Source organism: Megascapheus bottae, chromosome 8 (assembly GCF_031878675.1).
Source record: "Megascapheus bottae isolate mThoBot1 chromosome 8, mThoBot2.hap1, whole genome shotgun sequence".
Taxonomy (NCBI): domain Eukaryota; kingdom Metazoa; phylum Chordata; class Mammalia; order Rodentia; family Geomyidae; genus Megascapheus; species Megascapheus bottae.
In genome coordinates, this window is record NC_143516.1 from 47,911,688 (window position 1) to 47,937,039 (window position 25,352).

Below are 25,352 nucleotides of genomic sequence, written 5' to 3' on the forward strand. Positions count from 1 at the left end.
TTGAAAGAGTTCCAAGTGTGTCCCGACTGAGATGGAGCCTCGATTTACTGCATTTTGGAAGCTTGCTAAGAAAGAATGGTGGTTTGTGTGGAGTGATTAAGTAGAGTGATTGGGAGTCTGCATGAAGCAAGCAGGGCAGGAACAAGGAAAGAACATTTCTAAGGAAACAGAAACATCAGGAAAAGAAAACTGGGGAAAAAAAGAATAGTAGAGCAACTGAGGAATCTGAGCAGGGGTTCTGTACTCATGAAAATGTCACAAGAGAACCTATAAACATGGCTCATTGAGCTGCCCTGGGCATATTAAGAATCACAAAATGAATGGCTAATTTGAGGATTTTAACTACTAGAGATCACCGGACCTTGGCTCCTTCAGATGTGGTTCCTGGACCAGCTGCACTGATCACTAAAGACTGTGCTAGGAATGCAGAATGGTGGATCCCATACCACAGCTAACTAGAAGAAATGAGAGCCCCAGGCAGACCTCACACAACTTTGTGTGAAGCTGCGTGATGGTGAGACACCCTGAATTTTGCAGCAAGGCTGTCTCTTGTTGGAGAAGTATTAGTAAAAACACCTTCAGAATACTGAGTCCTAATCTCCATTTATCCTAGGTTAATATCTTCAATCTCTTTTCTTCTTTACAGACTTTCATGGATCTGAAACTCAAAGTCTCTGCTCCAAGTTCTGAGTCACAAAGCAGTACTTAAAGTCCATGCTAGAAATCCTGTAGTCTAGTAAGACTCTAAAAGACAAGCAAACAAATTAAAAAAAAAAAAAAAGCAAACAGGAACAACAAAAAACCCAGAGCAAACATTTAGTGTGAGTTGATGATCATTCAAAAATTTCACCAATGTTTTCCTCGCTTATTTTTAATGTGCTCTTCCAGTATCTTTTCCTTGAACATTCTAACATAAAAGAGGTGTCTAGGACTTGGTGCATAGATGCCAGTCTATCTGTGGAAACCCTTTTCAATCTTCCATTTTCTTCTACACTTTGCTTTGACAGCTTTGAGCCCGGCAACACATAATGGAGTCACTTTCTCCTTACTGGGCTTTATACACAGATGAGTGCAGGAGCCCCCACTAACAGACTTCCATCTCACCGCATTAGTTGCTAAGCAACCATTTCATCAAAACCTCCCTAATCTAAGGCAGAACAGGCCAGCACAATCAATATGCTGAAAGCGTGGGTCTTCCTAAATATTTAAATTCACCTTTCTGCACTCATTCTAGATGCTTTGTCCATGTAGGCCAAACTCTCTCCATCTTATAAAATGAGAGAGAAAAAAGACTTTAAGAATAATACACAAGCCTGTAATCTCAGCACCCAGGAGGCTGAGACCTGACTGTTTAAAGTCACGTGAGGACTTCATTTCCAATGAGCTAGCAAAATTTGGTACTGGAGGCATGGCTCCAGGGATAGAAAACCAGGCATGAGCAAGAAAATCTGGAGAGAGTTTGATCCTGAGTTCAAGCCCCAGTACTAAATTACACACACACACACACACACACACACACACACAGCACAAAAAATGTAAGAAAATTAAACTACTTTTGGAAAAGTAGGTAAAAAATTTTATTCTATAAAAGTCTCTCTTGGGATAATTGATATATATATATATACATACATATATAGGTATACACACATGATACATATATCATTTTCCTAGATCTTCATATTCATTTGGGAAAAATGCTCAATAATCAGGAAAAATAATTACGTCTCCTAGGGCCTTCCTGTAACTGTGTTTTGATATTAATGAAAGTAGCAAGTACTATTTACCTAGCCTTTACCATGTGCCATGCTGTGCCCTCAGAGAGACTCATACTTGAATTAAAGTTTTTTTCACAATTCTGTGAAATAGGTACCATTATTATCACATTTAAACACGAAGAAACAGAACCTATGAAGTTTAGCAAATGGTCAAGTTGATAAAACGGGTGAGAGTCAGGCTTGAACCCAAATACTTTGCCATTCTTCCTCAGGGCCTTAGAGCTTTCCATTGTTTCTCCTTCTTAGGAACAGTTGGATAAACGTGGAAACTAGAAGGCATTCAAGTGAAAAAAAACCAAACACAGACATCAGACTGTAAAATTACAGATATCTCCTCTACTTTTCCGACTACAGTTGGCCTAAAAAGGGTCAGTACTCATTGCATAGACATTGTTGCCTATTACTGGATTTTTTTTCTATGAACTAGACCAACTTCCACAGATTATAGCAGGATCTGAGAGCATTTAATAGATATATTGTGATCACAAGTTGATAGGAATGATTTGATATGAAAATCTCTCCTTATTTAGAGTCATATCTCTCTAAATAAGAAGAATATTGATAATTTAGTCCCTTAGGAATCCAGGCTTGCAAAACCAGAATCTGATCAACATCAGGTGAGCTAATTAAAAGCAATTGATTCAACAGGCAGCTGAATCAACCCACCGCATGGACAGCTCATTCTGAGTCAATTTTGTACAGAGATGATAAACAGAATATATCTACAGATACCAATAATTATTCATCAAACTCACTTAATCAACTGTCTTGTTTCTCTTTTATAAGACATCTGCTTTCACTCAATACCAAATTATGAAGGTTTACATGGTCATCAGCTTTATTATTCTTTGAATATCTTCTTTCAGATGAAGCTGTTAGCTGGATATATGAGATCATATATTTTACGTGATACATGCGTGACATTTCTATTTTTAAATAAAACTGCATAAAAGTTATCAATTTAACAGCACTAAAAGGAGATGAAAGAAAAAATTAAAACTAATATTTCTATACACATTTGAAAGCATAGTGTGCATGATAAAAATGTTAGCTATTACAATTACTTTATACTTTTCTAGTTTCATAGCATTTATATTCAGTAGAAATAAATCAGCTCAAATAAATGAATAAAATGAATATGAGTTCACCATCTCTATTCAGTATAATGAGTCCAGTGAACCCTGAGTACAATAATAAAAATAACAGTCATCTTATTCAGAAGTGTTAATGTTTTCTCCAAGTCAAATAACTGAAAGATGGGAATGGGATGGTGGCTCTCTGGTTCTATAAAGAAAGAAACTTTTGACCACAATCACTATTGAATGCTAACTCCCCTTGAATTACAAAACGAATTATATCTTTAGTCAATGTGCTCAGTTTTAAAGGGAAATTGTGAAGCCATTGTTGCAAAATCCCCACACACTTCTTGTTGCTCATCAGGCTCCATCCCAGAGCACAGTAAAATCAGCCTCCTACCTATTCCACCATGTGCAGCTTCGAAAACAACAGATGTATAGCTGTTTATTGTCAGCCAAGCAATTAATGCTTATCGAAGGTCCACCAAGTGTGAGCCTCTGTAACTGGCTATCTATAAAATGTCAGATTGAATGCTTAATTTGGCTTTGCTGAATGTCAAGGCCATCATTAATTGTGCTAATTTTTTTTTTTGGCTAAATTTAAAAGCTATGTCTCGAGGCCTCTTCCCGACAGATACTAACTGATTAATCATCAAATACAAGTTGCTCAGTGCCAGATTCTACTCTGTAACATCAGTCTGTTATAATTTTGGTAAGAAATTCAGCATATATTCAATCCTGGGTAGTGTTTGTCAACTTCTACAGCTTCTGAGAACTATACATTTTTGTGGATTCTTAAAAATAATTATTTTACATTTCTGTCTAAGTATCCAGTCTTCCTCAAGCTCACCCTCTCCATCATTCTCCCTGATTGGCCCTTCCCCCTTCTTTTTATAGGATAATGCCCCAAATTCTTCTCCACTATGAATCTAAGAAGTTCTACGCTGGGAACTGAATGCAGCATTCACTCTGGATTTTAACTTTGTCTCAGTAGCAACTAAATTGTATCTATATATATAGGATCAAGACAAAGATGGCCTTCTACTATCTCTGGGCCCTTCTACTATTTCTGTTTCTCACCCTCTAGCCAATATTATACAGAAAAATCTCTAATGAAATGCTCTAATGAAGATCACTTTTGCTTGTTAACGTTGAAACAGGAGATAACCCTGGTCTGTTTTATGTTTATCACTGTTATCTAAATTATCAAGGATCTTGTCTCTACTGAATAAGTATGGCCAAAATATTTTATAGGGTAAAATCTTTGCTGATCAGATCTGTGTCTTCAAAAGTTTTCTGAAAACCCAATGTTGGCTTTGTGCCAGTCCTGGGGCTTGAACTCAAATTGCTGTCCCTGAACTCTTTTGCTCAAGGCTAGTACTCTATTACTTAAGTCATAACTTCACTAAGGGCTTTTTGGTGGTTAAATAGAGATAAGATGCTCACAAACTTTCCTGCCAGGGCAGCTTCCAACCACACCCTTCCAATCTCAGCTTCCTTAGGATTATAGCTGTGGGCCACCAGTATCTGGATTCCAAATGTTGGCTTTTTATCTTGAGTTTTTTGTTAGTTATAACAGTAGTACCTAAATACTGAACTTCTATATGGATTCTAGCCTTGGTCATTGTGACAGCATACCAACTAAGAAGGCAAAACTGAAATATCTGTTTTATGGTACTGAGGAAGGGACAGAAAAAGAACAAAACAACAACAAAAATAAAAGATTTTATACCCCAAATAGGTTCTATTTTCTGATATTCTGTTTTGAAATAAAGGGAACCCTTTATTTCAAATAGTCCTTTCTATAGCCTATTAGCTTTTCATAGCTGAGACTTAAGATTGGTTGCCATTTTCTTACATTTTCAAGTGGTGTCTATCAGGCCAAGTATATATAGGTAATAAGGAAACTACATATGAAAATTCACAGATGATTGCAGAGAAAAGTTCACATCAGCTAATGACTGTTACTATGCCTGCAACAGTTTTCTTGCTGCTATGATAAAGCTAATTTTAGTGGCTTAAAACAACACCACCTGTATTATCTTACAGTTCTGGGGGTCAGGGTTGAGAATGGTTTTTACTGGATTAAACTCAAGATGTCAAGAAGTTGTCTTCCTTTTAGCAACTCTAAGAGAAATCTTTTCTCATTTTGTTTTTGCTTCTAGAGGCCGTTTACTCCATACCATTTTCCTTCAAAGCCAGCAATCATGTAACTCAAATGAGTGTGTCTCCTCTAACTCCTTCCTTCCTGCTTTAAGGCCCCTGTGATTATACTGGGCCAACTCTATGAATCCAGGATAATCTTTCTATGCCAAACTCTTTAACTTAATCTCAGGCTGCAGAGATTAGGACAATATCAGCTTTGGGGGAATGGACACTATTCAGAATGCTTAATAACTCATGGCGCCCTTAAGCAGAATATTTTCTGGGTTCTGCACAGCTTCATGTAATGAAATATTTAGGAGGGTGTGGAACCACCAAGAGGTATTGGAGGATAAAACAAAGTAAAATGATGAGTTCACATTGTAACAAAGCTATAAAGCAAGCAAAAAATTCTTAATAAATGCTAACTTCCCTTTTGTATTTTGGGTTTGTAGGCTGAATAGCAATGACTACTTCCGTAGGAAGAAATAGGCTCATTTTCTGGCCTATTTGCACAATCAATAACTTCGCCATGAACAAGTTTCAAGTAATTTTAACATTTATATCACTAGGGGATTGATTTATACTGACATGCATAATTTGGGATAAAAGATGGCTCTGAACAAATCTATTTTGCATATCTTGAGAGAACTGGAGTGTTAGATAAATTTATATAATTTCAAAGGCTATAGCAAGGAAAGTCAATGCTTTTACAACTTGAGTTTTCGCTGCACTTTTAAATTGTTGATTGCTTTATTTATTACAAAAAGAAGACACGAACTACTTTTTATTAGAGTTCTGAGATTTGCTTACACCACACAAAGACTTTGTGCTGAGTCATTAATAACTGCCATCATTACTAGGAAACATATCATTCTACCACTAGGGCATCTTTCACTGCTTTTATTAGGTGATTTTTCACAAAGTCTCTTGAAACTGATCGTGCCTACACTATGTAGATAAAATTCCTATTATCTTCAGCAATCCTGTCTTGCAGCATCCAAAGGAAAGCATGTCTCTATTCTTTAAAAAATAATTAGCCCAGTAAACTTCTTAGACTACCTTCAATACTAACCTAATGAAATTTCAGGTGGACTTGTCTAGTCAAGTGGTAAATGTCTTGGGAAGGAAATCATGTCGTATATGGAAGCTACACGATGGCCCTCTGCTTTCTCTTCTCCCAAAACCTACCTATGAAAATGGCACTCCACTGGGAATTGACAACTATGAGTAGAATGTTCTTTTTTTTTTCCAGTCCTGTGCTTAAGCACAGGGCCTGAGCACTGTCATTGGACTTTCTCAAGGCTAAAGCTCTACCACTTGGGCCTCAGCACCACTTCTGGCATTTTTCTATGTATGTGGTACCGAGGAATTGAACCCAGGTCTCCGTGCATGCTAGGCAAGCACTCTACCACTAGGCCAAACTCCCGGCCCAGTAGAATGTTCTTATGAGCTGACTACTGAGAACACCAGATATTACATTTGATGGCCCTGGAAATACTTCTACACATCCACCAACATGTTCATTTCCTTGCTGGACAATCTCCAGTAAGTGATGCTGACTTTATTCCTACAAGCTTCTAGTATGCTACTGAAAATGCTTGGGGAAATGAATGACTATCTTGCTCTGGGGAAATGAAAACACAGTAAGGAATATATGGGAGTGTACTTTTTATTCTTTTAAGCTCTTCCTTTAGATCTGAAAATAAATGTGACTTGCCTTCTCACATAGCAAGGGTTCAAGACATATATTTGTTTTTCAACATTAAAATGAAAAGATAATACAGAGTAGCAAATTAGAAAATGTGCTTCTTCAGAAAAGCACTTTTGTAGTTCATTCTTCCCTCATGATACATACACACACACACATGGAAAAAGGGAAAATAAAGGATAAATTCTATGTCTACTCAGAAATAACCACAGAGACCATTATTTCTGGGTTTACTTGTGGAAGTGGTTTTGCATGAGACTCACATTGGGATTGGCAGACTGACTAAATTTCTTTCCCTATGTGGGTGTACCTCATTTAATAGGTTGAAGATCTGAGTAGAATAAAAAGTGGAATACTAACAAATTTTTTCTGTCTTAAACTGGGATATTGATCTTTTCTACATTTACACTCAGATGTGTGTTGAAACTTTTACCATTGTCCTTATGAATTCCCAGGCCTTCAAAATTGCTCTAGAGCTTGCCACCAGTTCTCCTAGGTCTCCAACTTGTCCAGGTATATCCAAGATTTTTCAGCTTCTATAATCACCTAAGCCAATCCCTTACAGTCTATCTATCTATCTATCTATCTATCTATCTATCTATCTATCTATCTATCTATTTTCTATATAATTGTCTAGTCACCTATTGATTCTGGTTCTTTGACAAATCCAGACTAATATGGTTCCATTTTTATTTTTTATGTATTGCAACAGCATCAGTACAATATCCTGTACATGCAGCTTCCCATAGTGCCATGTGGATAAATGGCCATGCTAAGGGACAAGCCAGTCAGATCATTTTTAGAGCACAGATTTGCATTTAAAATGCCCACCTCTGAAGGTGGGCCCTGGTGGCTCAAGCCTGTAATCCTAGCTACTCAGGAGACTGAGATCTGAGGATCACAGTTCAAAGACATCCTGGGCACAAAAGTCCATGAGACTCTTATCTCCAATTAATCATCATCAAACCAGAAGTGGCACTGTGGCTCAAGTGCTAGCCTTGAGCTGAAGAGCTCAGAGACAGTGCCCAGGCCCAGAGTTCAAGCCCCATGACTGTCAAAAAATACATTAAAAATACCCACCTGTGGTTATTCTTAGGATAATTCCACTTTGGAACATATTAAAGCTGTCAGCTACTCAAAGGGATATATTCCATTTTCGCATCCTAACTGTTCATTAAATGTTTAACAAAACATCCATCATGATAAGGTCATTTCCCGTGAAAACACTAAAACAGTTATTAGAAAGTTATAAGCCAACTGCAATATTTTTCTTTCATTAAAAACCTTCACTGATAAATGTTATATTTGAGATCAGTTTTAGGTTTACCAAAGAACTGAGTAGAAAGTAGAGAGGAAATTCCACATAGTGCTGCTCCCTCTTTAAGCACAGCTCCGTGTACCATCCACATGCTCTAGCACTTCATAAACCAACCCTCACACATCATTGTCAAATAAAATCCACAGTTTATATTGGAGTTTTTACAAATATGTGATGAATTGTATCTACCACTGCAGTGGAATATGGAACACTTTCACTGTCCTAACCACTTTTCTATTACTTTTTATTCATCCCTCTCATCTCTAAGTTCCTGAAAACCACTGGTCTTTTTACTATCATCATAGTCTTTAATTTTCAGAATGCCATTTAGTTGGAATCATTCAGAATGGGATCTTTTCAGCCTGGCTTCTTTCACTTAATGCTATGTATTCAAATGTTGCCCATGTCTTTTCATGGCTTGATAGCACATTTCTTTCATTATTGCATAATATTCCATGGTATGGATATACCAGAGTTTGCCTATTCAATGAAGGGCTTTATTGTAGGTCCAAATGTGGCAACTCATGTGAAATGTATTGCAGAATGTGTTCAGGTGAGGGGAGCAAGAGGAACAAAATAAACAACAAAAATGATGTTAAATGTTTCCCAAAATAATATTGACAAGAATTACAGAAAAAATTGAGAGCTTCATTTGATGTCGACAACATAGTAGAAAAATACTTTCAATAGATTGTAGTTGTACCCTATATGACCTAATGATGAAGTTATAAACTATATCCATTCTCAAATCTAAAAATGATATAGGCAGAAGCATACTCAGGCTTTCAGTGAGAAAGATACACAAATATTTAACTTTCTAAAATGTCATATTTGAATCACTTTACTAACACATATATGAAGTTCTGTTAGATAGTTTAGACATCTGTTTCCTTGGCCAGAAAGTGGAGGCGGTTATGGAGATTTTAAGCAGGCATTAAACAACAGCTTCTAGAAACTTGTAGGCAGCCTTCATGGAGGTCTGAAACATGGGTGCTCCTGAGTATGCTCTCTCTGTCTCTCTTTCTCTTTAAATCTCTCTCTCTCTCTCTCTCTCTCTCTCTCTCTCTCTCTCTCTCTCTCTCTCTCTCTCTCTCTCTTTCTCTCAAGGTCACCAGGTCCTTGACTTCTACTACTCTCTGATTTAATATTTCTCAACTCATTGTATTGAGAAGTCTGTAAAGGACTTCACTAGTCACAGGTTTGTGAGCACTCTTTTCTTAAGATATCACTGGTGAAGAGACTACAGCACATGGTAGACAATTGTTCATTCCTTGAGCAAGACCACTGACAGGAAGAGGAAGATGGGACTCAGGCTTCCTGAGGAACATCATTTTTGCTGTTGGCTATTAGACATATAGATATAGATATAATAGATATGGATAGAGAAGGCATGGTGGACAGAGAGGCAAATGGAAGGTCACTGTTGGAAGGTTGAGAAGTGCAATGCTCTGGACTATGTCCAGAAGACAGAGTTGCCTTCATAGTGAATGAAAAGAGGGAGGAACCAAGATGTGATGGATTCGTTGATGAGGAGCTATGGTAAGGCTACTTCAGGAGTCTGGTGCTCAGACAGTACATTTGGGAGGGAGTGATGATCACACAGACCTGCACTGCAGTGAGAGAAGGAACTGCTCAGAAGAGGAAACATGAGATGATGGCTGCAACGTTCTAACCAAGAAGGAAATGAGTTCACACACAATGGATGGTTAAAAAAATGTGCTGGTACATGATAAATTATATAGGTCTAGCTATTCATAAACAGTGAGAGCAAAGGGGGATATTTTTAGGAGAGGATCACAAAGGCATTATATAAAATAATGTATAAACTCTAGGAAATGGAAACAATGGTCATGGGGCTTGAATTCTGGGCCTGGGTGCTGTCCCTGAGCTCTTCAGTTCAAGGCTACTGCCCTACCCCTTGAACTACAGTGCCACATCTGGTTTTCTGGTAGTAAATTGAAGATAAGAGTCCCACGGATTTAGTTCCCTGGCTGCCTTTGAACCACGATCCTTAGATCTCAGCCTCTTGAGTAGCTAGGAGTACAAGTATGAGCCACCATTTCCTGACTTGTTTCATTTTTCTTTTGTCTTGTTTGTTTATCTGTTTTGGGGAGGGTAAGGGGGGCATAGAAGTGATGAGACAAAGAATGAAAAAATTCAGTAGTGACACTTAGTAGATACTACGTTGAAAATGAACTATACAACTTGTAGAAGAGTATGGGAGGGAAGAACTGAGAGAGGGTAAAGGAAGGGTGACATTGTTCAAAAAGAAATATCCTCTTTATCTGACGTATGTGATTGTAACCCCTCTGCACATCATCTTACAATAACAATGAAAATGCAAAAAGATCATAAAATTTAAAAATGGAGAAAGATAAAGCAACTCTTATTCTGACTGACCCAAAGAAGAACTGACCTTTCTTCTCTTCAATATCCACACAGAACAGCACAAGGTAGACCATGGACTGAAACTGCTATTGACGGTCAGCTGTGGTTTGGATGCTGGGGCTGGGTACTGTACTTAGCTTATTGGACTCTCTCCATCCACCCATCCTGAGAGCTATGATTGAAGGTCATCAGTTTACGGATGAAACAACATACACACCCAAGAACAAGCAAGACCTGCCTACATTCCACGTGATAGTTGGTGGAGAGGATGAACAACTTAGCAGACACTGAAGTAGAACCCATTCTTCGCTGAGCACCATGACAGCCATCAATAAACCAACACTCCTGAGCTGCACTGAAATCCAGACCTCATATCTAAGTTGCTCCATTTCTTCTTTCCACCACAGCTTTCCACTCTTATAAAAAGAACTCCAGGCTCTGACTGAGGTACAACATTTGCTAATGCTAGACTGTGCTCACGCTGCAGCAGTGATGCTAACAATCTAATTTTTCGAAGAAGTCACTTCTTGATACAATCTTGTGTTTTTATATTTTCTTTTAAAATGGCAGTGATCACAGGAATGGCTCATTCATTATTCATATTTTAAGCAAGGAAAAAGCCTGCTGTTAGCTCTCAGATCAACAAAAAGGAATAGAACATCAAAGCTTAAGCTTTTCACTCCTGCAGCTTCACCTTTTCTGTATCAGAACAAGAAACTTCAGCTTGAAAATAATCTGCCAGATATCAGAGTACAGAGTCCAGAAACACCTCACATATATCAAAGTAATTACCTTCAAAGGATCACACTAGTAGGAAAATGAATCTGGGAATGATTTTCCTATTTTTAGTATTAGAGATACAATAAATTAAAATATACAGCATTGAACTCAATAATAATAAGAAAATAGATAATATTGAATTCTTGCAAAGCATCAGACAATAATAAAAATAATGTAACAGAAGCATAGAAATTACTGAGACAGGACTATTTCAAACAGTACAATGATAGAACATAGATGCAAGAGAAACAACACATTTCTAGTCCAGGGCATGGTGACTGCTAGAAGAGCCTTTTTTGTGGGTCTCTTGGATTTCTGCCTACATTGTGAATGAACTAATAGTTATACATTGTCCTGAATTGTCTTCTCAAGTTAATTTGTATGGTAAATAACAAAGGAAAACAAAATAGTATCTGAGTTTGGAAAATAGGGTCAGATTTGCTATCAATTCTGGATGATAGAGTATTTTTTTTCACCGAGTAAAAAGTAGAAACACTGTCCCTACATTAATTCTTCACAGCAATGGGCAAATGTTTGCAACCTATTATAAAATCTTACAGTTTCCTAAGCTCCATGATTCTCTCCTGTGATGCAATCCACTTTGAAGTAACAACCTGCCTTTCTTCCTGTTTTCTTGTGGCAACTTGGGCTCAGGATAGTTGCTTAAATATGCTACTTTTTATGAGCAATAAACTGTTCTGATTTGGGAGTTTCATGTGTTCTACCAAAATGTATGTAACTATGGTACGTTAAAATATTTAACTAGAATAAAATATCAGATTCTTGATAATTCTCTTTTATAGTGAAGGTGACAGGAAAATTCATGAGGAAAGGAATAAATTTCATTTTTTAAAATTAGGGTTTTGTTTGTTTGTTTGTTGTGAGGCTTGAATTCTGAGCCCGGTTGAGATCGCTGAGCTCCTTAGCTCAAGCTTAGGGCTCTACCATTTGAGCCACAGCACCCACTTCAGGTTTTCTGGTGGTTAAATGGAGATAAAAAGGCTCAGGGGCTTTTGTGTCCAGGCTGGCTTTGAACCGTGATGCTCAGACCTCAACCTGCTGAGTAGCTAGGATTATAGGTGTGAGCCACCAGTGCCCTGCTTAAATTTAGATTTTTAGTATCTTTAAAAACAAACACACACACAAAGGTTTTTGTTTATTTGTTTTTAGTGCTGGTCCTCCGGCTTGAACTCAAAATAGGCACTTGTCCCTGAGCTTTTGTGCTCAAGTTTAGCATTTTACCACTTAAGCCTCAGCCCCACCCTGGCTTCTTGGGGTGGTGAATTGTAGATAACAGTCTCATGGAATTTCCTACCAATGCTGGCTTTTGAACTATGATCTTCAGATGTTGGCCTCCCAAGTAGCTATGATTACAGGAGAGCCATTCCCCAGCATACCAAAGGGGTTTAAATTCAACATGTCAGTTTATAAATAGAATGCATCTTGAGGAATTAACTTTTAATAGTTGGAAAAGAAAACAAGTCATCTCCAGGGTGAGAATAACCTCAGATTCTTCATAGTTTCTGACAGCTGTAAATTGCTCCCACGATGACAAAATCTTCCCCTTCCTACATTATACTGGGGATTGAATTCAGCACCTCACATGAATCAGGCAGGTGTGATTACTTGAGTCACATCCCAACACTATACCACATTTTCTAATGGTGCTAAAGAGCATTTTGTTCTCTCTTGTGGGGCCAGCCACTTGTCAAGCCCATGGGGTATCTCCTTGGAGATCTTTGGTCTAAGAAAGCACACCATTGCTTCTGTCAACATCCAAAACCCAGGAGGCTGCCATTTAAATGGCTCATGGCTGAGTGGGATGTCAGGAAACACTGTCATCCTAAGAAATGCAAGTGACTTCCACTTACCCGGAAATAATCACTGCATGCTGCCAGGACTGCCTTGTGAGCATGGAATTTCTGTTCTTCAGCGATCAAGGTGACATCACAGAGGATGCCATCGCTTCTCTGCTGATTCAGCGCCGCCAGGACGCTGTCATTGTGAGATTCCGAGTGGCACAGCCGCTGGCCTGTCAGCATTTCTTGAATACTACAAAGGAGAGCAATTGAGTCAGTTGTCTTCCATTCACAGGCTCCTTCAACATGGACCCAGAAAACTTAGATCCTTTCCCCCCACAGGGTATCTTTTTCTCTCTACTAGGGCCCCTTTTTCTGAATCTGTGTGTTTCTATTTGTGTGTGTGTATATGAGTATGTATGTGTGTGTGTGAGAGAAAGAGAAACAAAGACAATCACACACACACACACACACACACACACACACACACACACACAGAGAACTTCCCATTTCTAGATTCCCTCTCTGACTCTGATTCATTCTCTATCTTCATACATCAGTGCATCTTCCCAGGACATAATACACCCAATGAACACAGGAAAACGAAGCATATACTGACTAGGGAATACTAGGGAATATACTGACATACAGCTGTAAGTGACCACTGAACATAAAAGGCAATTAAACAAGCAGCTTAGTATTATACCAGGCATCACAAGTTGAAATTAAAATGCAGCAATCTGTTCAGTTTTCATATCTGTTGTATGATCACTGTACTAGATTGATGAATGACTCTACATTTTGATTTTTCTCTTTTGTAAGACTTCTAATCTTAACATTTAACATACTCCCTTTCCCTGTCTATCTCATCCTAAAACAAATATCCTTATGTTCTTTCAAAACTCCTAGGAGAAATTAAGAATTTCCTAAAATAATTGTAAAAATAATACCGTAAACACAAAATGCAAAGTGAACTTAGAGAGCTATTGAGAATTTCAGTTCATATCTCCAATATTTCTAGGTTGCAATAGTTGACCTATGACAGGAGAAAGCAACCCCACAAAGAGAACAAAGTCTTCAAGCCCGCCCTGTGGGCAGAATGTCCAAAAGGAAAGATATAATGAAAATAATTGCATATTGCTTCTCCTATACTCAATCACTCAACTGCTGATCAGGGAAGCTAGCACAACTCAGCCTTGCTTACATGGTTGGCTTATTAGATAGGGCTTTCTCTAGCCTGTGTGCTAGTTATAGTAAAGTAAAAATCACCTTATAATTCATCATGAGCTTCCCATGAAATGCTAGTGTGGAGTCAATAAGACATATTGGACAATTTTTTCCACTGGGAAACATCACAAATACCAGCAGTACTGAAAGAAAGGCGCCTGGTGAGGTGACGGGGTGATGCTATAGGAAGCTCTTGTAGGAAGTGGGAGGATTATTTCAGTTAAAATGGGTCAATGAGTTCTGAAATGGTTACTAACACTGACATATTAATTTAATAGTTTAGCTGTAGACAGACTTAAAATGAATGACTGAAGGCCATTTCAGAAGCACACATACTTTTTTGTTCCATATATTTTTTGTAATTAATAGAAGGATTACATTATATTCACTAGATGGAAGGTGCATTAATTCACATACATTGATACCCTTTCTCATGTCTTGGTCCCCATTTTCCTTCTCCCCCTCCCCCACCCCTCATCTTGTTTTCCCCCCTTCTCTATCCAATTTCAAATAACCAAATAAGCATATATAGACTATATCAGATAACAAGGTGAAATACTGTAACAATATGAGATAGCCAAGGGACAGCAAAAGAGATGAGAGATAACATAGTACATTAAGGACAACAATCACTCACTACATGGCGTTTGTTTCTATATCTGGGAGATCCTTTCATTTAGCATCATACTATACAGCCTTATGTATCTAGGTTTGTTCTGTTGTAAATCTCTGCTAGGAGATCCCAAGGTTACTACTGATTATGAAAAATGAGGGAAACCATTGAGCCTGTGTTCCTTTGAGTCTGGTTTATTTCACTTAATAAGATTTTTTCTAAGTTTTTCCATTTCCTAACAAATGGGGTGATGTCATTCTTTCTGACAGCAGCATAGAATTCCATTGTGTACAAATACCACATCTTGTTGATCCATTCATCAACTGAGGGGCATCTGGGTTGGTTCCATATCTTTGCTATGGTAAATAGTGCTGCAATGAACATCTTTGTGGTAGTGGATTTAGTATGTCCTTGTTTCTGGACAATTGGGTAAATGCCAAGTAGTGGAATTGCTGGGTCGTAGGGGAGCTCTATGTTTAGCCCTTTGAGGAACTGCCATATTGCTTTCCATAGTGGTTGAATGAGTTTGCACTCCCACCAACAGAGCACACATACTTTTTAATTTATAAATTTCTCTGGTAGTCATAGCAAAGATATGGAACCAACCCAGATGTCTCTCAGTTGATGACTGGATCAACAAGTTGTGGTATTTGTACACAATGGAATTCTATGCTGTTGTCAGAAAGAATGACATCACCCCATTTGTAAGGAAATGGAAAGACTTAGAAAAAATCATATAAAGTGAAGTAAGCCAGACTCAAAGGAACACAGGCTCAATGGTTTCCCTCATTTTTCATAATCAGTAGAAACCTTGGGCTCTCATAGCAGAGATTTGCAATAGAGCAAAACCTAGATACATAAGGCCATACAGTGTGATGCTAAATGAAAGGACCTCTAGGATATAGAAACATAAGCCATATAATGAGTGAATGAGTGATTGTTGTCCTTAATGTACTATGTTATCTCTCATCTCTTTTGCTATCCCTTGATTATCTCATATTGTTACAGTATCTCACTTTGTTTTCTGATATATTGAATATATTTATATTTGGCTTTTTGAAATTGGATAGGGAAGGGGGGAAAACAAGATGAGGGGTAGGGGGTGGGGGGGAGGGAAATGGGGACCAAGACATGAGAAAGGGTATCAATGTATGTGAATTAATGTACCTTCTATCTGGCAAATATAATGTAACCCTTCTATTAATTACAATAAAAATATATGAAAAAAATTTCTCTGGTAGAATCAAGAGTAATGCTTTACTCAAAGAAAAGAGGAAACAGGACAGTATAGAAATACATTATCTAAGGAGAGCTTTGGTACAGTGTAATAATCTTTCCTAAAAGAATACAATGTTTATACATTTAATAAACACAGTGTTGGGCCAGGAGTTTGTTCTAGTGGTACAGTACTTGCCTAGCATGCACAAAGACCTAGATTAAATTCCTCTGTACCACATACATAGAAAAGCCAGAAGTGGTGCTGTGGCTCAAGCGGCAGGGTGCTAGTTGTGAGGAAAAGCCCAAGGAAAATACTCAGGCCCCGAGTTCAAGCCCTAGGGCTGGCCAAAAAATGGAAAAAAATAAACACAGTGTTTATTATAGTCAAGGAACTATACAATTTATAAAGATTAATTCATTTAGTTTGCTTAACACTCTTATGAGGCATTTCAGATATTTGTGGAGAAAGTGTAACTATTAGTAGGAAAGGGCAATTATAAACTGAAATTTGGCAAGGCTAAGATCAGAAACAATAGTGAGGCTCCAATTTCAGTTTCACAGGATCATTCAGCTTGGCTTGCAACATTCAAGCTCAAAGAACTAACATATTTAAGACAACACTTGGCACAAGATCTCAAATATTTTGGAACCAATATGTTAGGGATTCTTAAAAGCAGAAACAAATATGCCAACATTTGGCAAGCAATAAAAGTCTATTAATCAAGAAATCATCACTGAATTCTCAAAGTAACTCCACACTCAATTCTCAGATGGAAGTCTGTCAACAGCCTTAACTTTCTAAATAATAAAGTCTAATAGTCACAGAGCACGGCTGGAAGGTCAAAAGTTCATTTATAAACCAGGGAAAAGAGTGAAAGACTACAAGTATCATGCTTAAATAAAAGTGGAAAGAAGACATATAGTTACAATCGGCTCATTTAGCATCTACAATATATTCAAATTAACAAACTAGGTCTTTAAAACTAGAGGACTGTCCTTTTACTAATTGGGAAACAAAGAACAAGCTGTTAGAAAAGAAGAGGCTATATTTCTTGAAGGGGTACAGATTTGAGTACAATGTAAAATTGGAAAAAATCTATGGGAGAGAGGGTGCTACTTCACCTGCACAAATAGTGATGGCCTGGGTGCTTACTATAATCCTAGCTTGAGTTCAGAGGATCATGCTCCAAATCAGCATGGGCAGGAAAGTCTGTGAGACTTCAATGATCACCAAAAATCCGCAAGTGGAGCTGTAGCTCAAGTCGTAAATGCTAGCCGCGAGCAAAAAGATGAAAGACTCCACCCAGGCTCTGAGTTTAAGCCCTAGGACTGGCACAAACAACAAAAAATTTCTCCAGGGCAACTCCAGTACCCTCTTCCCTGATAGCCTCAAGAAATGCACTGTCCTTTACAACAACCACTGGCCACTGAAGACTCCCAATATGGCTTGCTCATATTGAGATGTGGAGCCCAGTGCTTGTATTTCACTTCTGTAAACCTAGCTTTGAAGATCACAGATTGAAGATAGCCTCGGAAGGAAAGTCCTTGAGACTCATATGTCCGATTAACTACCAAAATTCTGGAAGTGGTGGTGTAGCTCAAAGTGTCTGAGCACCAACCTGGGGTTAAAAAGGTAAAGGACAGCAGCCAGACCCTGAGTTCAAGCCTCAGTACTACTGCATATACGCGCGCACTCGTGTGCACACACACAAATACACACATACACAAATTTAGATGTGCTCTTATTTGCATACCAGAATACTGCATGATCTCACTTAGTTGTAGATTCCAAAGAAGTTGATCTCAAAGAAATTCCGAATACATTTGTACTCTCCAGAGGTTGGGAAAATAGGAGATGGGGAAAAGTTGAGAAATGAGGCTGACAGAGAGAAATGAGCAGGAAGCTCTAGGGTGCTATTGCACAGTAGAGTGGCTCTGCATAACAACAGAGTATTGCACATAGAGAAATGATAAGTGCTTGAGGAAATAAATACATTTACCTGACCTAAACATTCTATAACATATATATGGATCAAAACATTATGTACAACTGCTGTACTATATAAATTTTCTACCTATTTACAAAAAGTTATTTCATTGTTTGGCCAGGAGTTTGGCCTTCTGGTAGAGTGTTTGCCTAGCATGCACAAAGACCGATCCTCAGTTCCACATACATAGAAAAAGCAGGAAGTGGTGCTATGGCTCAAATGGTAGAGCGCTAGCCTTGAAAGGACAGTACTCAGGCCTTGAGTTCAAAGTCCCAGGACTGGCAAAAAAAAACAAAACAAAAATTTTATTTCATTGTGATTGTTATTGTTACTGATACACAGAGGGGTTATATTTAATTTTCTATATTTTTATTTGCCAGTTAAAAGTCAAACTTTAAATAAGGGGACTATAAACACTGGATATCAAAGGTGATATGGAAAAGAACACAAACTAGTAATATTTTTAAACTGATTATATATTTAGATTATGATATGTTGGGCACACTGGACTATGTGGAATATATTGCTAAAATTAATTTGATTCTTTCTTTTTATGGTTTGTTTACTGTGGCTACATTAGAACATATATACACATATATAGATTTAATTTAAAATATTTAATTTATATTTTATATATTTAATTTAATTTCATATATTTTAATGTGGCCACATTAGAATATATATGTATATGTACATACACACATATATATTTTTTTCTACTATTTCTTTGCACCTGATCCCAATAAGGGCTTCAGTTGATCCCAATCAGACTGCCCATGAGAATTGCTGCTCAAATCATTTCTCCAGGCTCAGCCCTGAGAAATGCCACAGTGGCAAGTTCCAGACTCCCCAAGCTATAGATTGCTTTTTAGAAATGCCAAGGAGAAACCACTCAACCAGCCATAAGTCAGCATCCAGGAATGGGGAGATTAATAAATGAGTTCTCAGGGAACAAGCCTATTCATGACTTCAAGCCTGTCACCCTCATTCTGGAACTGATCATGAAAACTAATAAATTAAATGCAGAACACGATGTTCGTACACAGTAAACCCTGCTCAGAGTGAATCACTACTTTAGGGAGAATTTCTACTTTCATTTTGTAGAGTTAATACTTTGGATCACAGAAATTCTTCAGGGTTTCATCCTCATAGAATAAAGTTTGACTTGGTTCATTCAGTTTACAAGACATGAAATCCAGGAGCATTATGTGCAGTTCAAATTTTAAAAAGCCTCGGGTGTGGGGTGTGTTTTATGCTGGTCACTTCCTGTAATTCTTTTCTCTGCTTCCTATCCACAAAGAGGTGAAGAATCTCATATGCCACCTACACTTGCTGTTACACTCATGTACCTGAGCCCAGCTACCCTGACTGAACATTCAGAAATCATGAGCCAAAATACACCTTCCTTCTCTCTTTTTTACTTAAAGATAAACACATCAGCTTTAATATATTATGAAAAATAAATGATAAGAGATAAGCCAGCTACTGTGGGAAGGTGACTACAAATGGCCAAGCTGACTGAAGTATGCTCACTAAAAGTCCTGTCACCAGCAGGTTATTTAGTCTAGAAAATGTTAGATTGTAAACACATAACAATATGCCCTTTCTTATTATCATGAGTAGTCATTCACCTATTATAATTTTGTGATTAACATTTTCATATAACATAAAAAAATCTGTAAATGATCACAGACACAATACATCCCCTTTCTCTTAAGTCAAGGATTTTGGATATTTTCTCACAGTGACAAGACTAATAAACTGCTATACTTTTTTCATATATTTTTATTGTAATTAATAGAAGGGTTACATTATATTTGTTAGATAGAAGGTGCATTACTTCACATACATTGATACCCTTTCTCATGTCTTGGTCCCCATTTCCCTCCCCCACACCCCACCCCTCATCTTGTTTTCCCCCCTTCCCTATCCAATTTCAAATAACCAAATACAAATATATCCAATATATCAGATAACAAAGTGAGATACTGTAACAATATGAGATAACCAAGGGATAGCAAAAGAGATGAGAGATAACATAGTACATTAAGGACAACAATCATTCACTACATGGCTTTTGTTTCTGTATCCTGGAGGTCCTTCCATTTAGCATCATTCTATATGGCCTTATGTATCTAGGTTTTGCTCTATTGCAAATCTCTGCTATGAGAGCCCAAGGTTTCTACTGATTATGAAAAATGAGGGAAACCATTGAGCCTGTGTTCCTTTGAGTCTGGCTTACTTCACTTAATATGATTTTTTTCTAAGTTTTTCCATTTCCTAACAAATGGGGTGATGTCATTCTTTCTGACAGCAGCATAGAATTCCATTGTGTACAAATACCACATCTTGTTGATCCACTCATCAACTGAGGGACATCTGGGTTGGTTCCATATCTTTGCTGTGGTAAGTAGTGCTGCAATGAACTGCTATACTTTATAAATTCTTTAAAATGAAGACTAACAGTGAATTACAATAGTCACATGACAAGCTAAGAAGATGCAATTATACTTGGAAAAGGACTAAGAAATAATGAAAGACAATATAGAAAGGAACTTAACTGTACATAGATTTTCATCCTCCCTTCCCTCATTCATTCCCTGGACAAATTTGTATTCAGCTAGATACTGGGAAAATGATAAGCAAACTAAAAATGGTGGCAGCAACACTCACTTTAGCAGAGAAATTGTACATGAAGTAATCTGATCTTGAAGAAAAATTATCTGAGATAGAGGTTGAAGGACAGAAAAAGTGACCCCAGGGAAAAAAAGAAAAGGCCAAAGGAAAATTTTCCAAGTTGGAGAGTAGGAAATAGTATAATTCTATGGTAAAAGACAGCATGGCCTCTTACAGAATCTATAGAAAGAATAATGGCTAGAAGAACCCTAAGCCCAAGCAGGAGAGGCCTACACAGTATATCCTGCAGTCTACTCATGCAAGTTGTGTGAGTATATCCTAAGAACATGGGAAATCATTAAAAACATCACTCAGGTGGCAATTCCAAGAGCAATTCTGGAACAGGCTAGAATAGCTCTGGACTATGAGTAAACTAAAATACTTCTTGACTCTGGTTGTAGTTCAGATGAGTTATAGACTTGAGCCTTGGAATAGAGCGTGAGAAGCAAGTTTCAGGGAAGTGAATGGGATTGCCAGCTATTTAGAGGAGAATCCTGGAAGCATTGTTGACTAGATCTGTAGAATAAGATGCATGCTAAGGGGCCAAAGTGGTAGAGTGCTTACCTAACATGCACGAAGCCCCCGGTTCGATTCCTCAGTACCACATGCACAGAAAAAAAGCCAGGAGTGGTGTTGTGGCTCAAATGGTAGGGTGCCAACCTTGAGAAAGCCCAAGAACAGAGCGCAGGCTCTAAGTTCAAGCCCCAGGACTGGCAAAATAAATTAGATGCTTGGTAACCAGTAAGTAGAACCTCATAAAAATATGTATTTCTGATTTGTACCACATGATATCCCCAGTATAGAAGAACAGTAAAGGAGATCTGAACTGTAGAAGAGGAAGATGATAAATTCTTTTTAGAACATGTTAATTTTGGGTTGCTTCAAAGACTCCCAAATGCAGGTGTCAAATATGTAGTTAGATTCATGGATTTGGAGCTCAGGAAGAAGTTTTGGCTAGAGATACAAATGAATGACTCATCTGCCTGAGAGGGTAGCAGAAACACAGCTGTGTCTCAAGAGCATACTTAAATGACAGCCAACAAACGTTGTTTAGCAGAGATGAGATTTAAGCACAGAAGCAAGCCTGGCCTTCATGTAGGAAAGGACTGCCCCTGAACTGTAGGAATAGTTGAACCATACATTCATGCTAAATCTCTATATATCTGGCTTCATAAACATAAAAATTTTGTGAACCATTCTCCACTGTAAATTATGATAGGCAAATATAGATAGTTTTTGTCTGCCTTGGAATTTTTTTTGCCAGTCCTAGGGCTAGAACTCAGGGCCTAAGCACTGTCCTTGAGCTTTCTCAAGGCTAGATCTTTACCACTTGAGCCACAGCATCACTTCTGGCTTTTTCTGTGTATGTGGTACTAAGGAATAAAACCTGGGTCTTTGTGAATTCTAGGCAAGCACTCTACCACTAGGACAAACTCCTGACTCATGCTTTGGGATTTTTCTAAGACAAATGCTGAGAATAGAGAAATTAGGAATTTATTAAGAGCAATAGAAGTTATACTTTCCAGAAAAAGGGCAATGTGAGAAAGGGTTGACAGATTGGTAGAAACTAACATGCTCAATCAGTGACACATTGCAAGGTCAGAGAACATTTCTATAATGAAATGAACAACTCTGTACATCAGGAGAGGAGGCCATAGTAAGAGTAAAGTGGCTGATATAGTTATTGCAGAAATGAGGAAAACATTAGTGACAACATGGTGCAAGGTGTGATTATAGGAATGCACACCACTCCACCCAATTCTTGGTTGAGAAAGAATCTCAAGAACATTTCAGCCAGGATGGCTTTGAACTTGGATGGCCCCAATCTCAGCTTTCCAAGTAGCTAGGATTCAAGATCAGAGTACTAATGTCTGGATCTGATTCATTTACTTCAGACAAATATCTTCATATTAGTATATTATTTTTGCTCAAAGAGATTAACATCCTAGATAGATAAAAATTATACTATTCAATTATACTAGGTGTGGGCTTGGTACTAGGATGTGTTGTTTGATTCTTTAGGGTTTGCTACATTGAGCAAGGATGCTGTCTTACAAGACCTACCTGAGGCAGTGTTCAGATGGCATTCTCCAGCTGTGTTCCTCAGAGTCTCAGTCTCAGAAGTTTTCAGAGGAATCAGAAATCATTCCAGCTAGACGGAAAGACAAGAATGGAGAGCATATTGAGTTAAATGCAAAGAATCCCAGCATAGTAAGTCTTTAGAATCCCAAGGGAAAAGTTTTACTGTGGACATATGACATCTTGATACTACATTCTCTTTACATACAATGATTTTTTTATGTTCTTAAAGTTTTAGGTTCTTCACATTAAGGACGGAGAATCAAAATATTTGAGAATCAATGATAGTTAGCTAAAGATTGGAGTAAATATATACATTATATATATATATATATATATATATTAGCCTAAGAAGCTATGCAGGCAGATGAGATCTGAGGACCATGGCTTGAAGCTGGCCTAGGAAGGAAAGTCTATGACACAGTTGTCTCTAGATAACCACCAGATAACAGGAAGTAGAGCTGTGCCTCCAGTGGTAGAGTGCTAGACGTGAGTACAAAAGCTCAGGGACAGTGCCCAAGCCCTGAGTTCAAGTCCCATGACTAAGAACAACAACAACAACAACAAAAATATCTTAAAAGGAAAATTAAAATTTGCTAAGATATAGCTATAATGAATCATAAATACTGGTTGGTTTGTCTTTCATAGAGATTTTACTTTCCTTCCAAACATGTCCATGAAATCGAGTTAAGATCAAGTATTTCTTGGTTGAATGCATATAGGAAGATAATTTTCTATTCAAGTAGGAAGCTTCTGAAAGCGAGATGAAAATAAAAACAGCATACAGAGAGGATGAAAATTGGTAGGAAATGAAAATGGATTGCTACAGGAGATTCAGGATTAGCATAATTGAAATATAGAACAGGATGTAGTTATCAGGCTTGAAATTGTTAGTTGGCTACATAGTCTCACTCATTCAGTCCTTATTCTCCACCCTTGCCTTTGTTTTTAATTTGGTTTAACATTAAGTGGAAAAATAAATTATTTAAATAGTCTGGGATCTGGTCCATTGCTGTACTTAAAATTCTTATTAGGGGGTCTAGCTTCCATTTTCCAATGCATGCTTCCATTTTCTAATGCATGCAAACTGACTAAATTAATTATAATCTCGAGAAACCGAACAGATTTCCTTCTGTCTCAATTTTATTTTGAAAGGTAATAATAGGGTAAAACTACTTATGAAAGGAGTATGTGAAACTGTGCCTATTTCTGCTCATTTGAATAACAAAGAGAGCTATGATTTTCAATCTGACTAAAATATAGTATTTAAATTTTGTATACAAACCTTCAATTGGTATGGTTGAATTATATGCCATGTAATATATAATAACCTAGTACATTATTATTATTGATTATTATGTTATTTCAAACACCTTTCCTAGATTGTATCTTTTAGTTTTTCTCTTGCTTTTTTAAGTATTAAAACAGAATATATATTTATTTATTTCTAACATAAACCAAGAAGTGAGCATCATGACTGCACAATGATCCAGCATGATGGAACAGCCAGAATAATATTTGGCATGCTGTGTAATTAGCTGAGAGACTTGCTTAGCAGCCTGTTGCTACAGTTTCCTTTCAGAATCTGGGTTATAAACTCCAGGCTGTGATAGCATTAAACAAGCATTAACTGATATGAACAGTTTAAGTTTAAAGTTTAAGGACCATCTTTCATTACAGGGAAGGGAAACTGTTGTTCTTTTGAAGGTTTCATTAAAAAAATGCCCTCTAAGCCAGGCAAATTAAAATTGTACTAGATTCACAATTAAGGAACATAAAGCAAAACAAAAATTAAAGAGCACATCTAATTTGATTTTTTTAGCTATGTTAAACAATCATTACAATTATAAAATGGGGGGCATAAAATGGATTTCCTTGTACAGACATTCATTATTTTGAGACCTAATTTGCCTTTTCATCCCCAAATTACATAATTATAACTCCTATATAACACAGAATTCATTATTTTTGAAAAATATCCACAAGTATACTATTTTAAAGGACAGTTAAAAATGACTTAAAGATAAATCATTAGCAATGGTTTCGCTCATTTGTAATAATTAGTATAAACATAGGACTCTCCTAGCAGAGGACTACAATAGCTCAAAACCTAGATACATAAAGCCATATAGGATGAGGATAAGTGAAAGGATCTTCAGGATGTGGAAACAAGAGCTTTGTATTATGTGATTGCTGTTCTTAATGTAATATGTTACTTCTCATCTCTTTTGTTGCCCTTTGGTTACTCTCATATTGTTATAGTATCTGACTTTGTTATCTGGTATAGGTATATACATTTATTTGTTCATTTGAAATAGGAAAAGGAATGGGGGAAAACAAGATGATTGGGAGGGGGTAGGGAAGGGTAATGGGGACAAAATGAGAGGGCTGTTAACGTGTGAGAAGTGATGTACCCTCTGTCTGAAAATGTAACTGTGATTTCCCCCTATACATAGAACAAGATAAATTATGAGAAGTGGAGCTATGACTCAAGGGTTGAGTGTTAGCCTTGAGCACAAAAATCTCAGAGACAACACCTAGGCTCTGAGTTTAATCCTCAGG

General features: G+C 37.4%; 1 protein-coding gene across 1 annotated transcript in view; it reads right to left on the reverse strand.

The window, feature by feature from the left end:
- Klhl32 (kelch like family member 32) overlaps window positions 1-25,352 on the reverse strand; it is a 188,347-nt gene that overhangs the window by 118,134 nt on the left and 44,861 nt on the right. The window contains exons 2-3 of the mRNA XM_090338397.1: window positions 22,776-22,863; window positions 13,062-13,242 (exon numbers count right to left, since the gene is read on the reverse strand). Coding sequence (XP_090194523.1) covers window positions 13,062-13,242; window positions 22,776-22,798 — 204 coding nt within the window. The 5' untranslated portion in view covers window positions 22,799-22,863. The remainder of the gene's footprint in view (window positions 1-13,061; window positions 13,243-22,775; window positions 22,864-25,352) is intronic.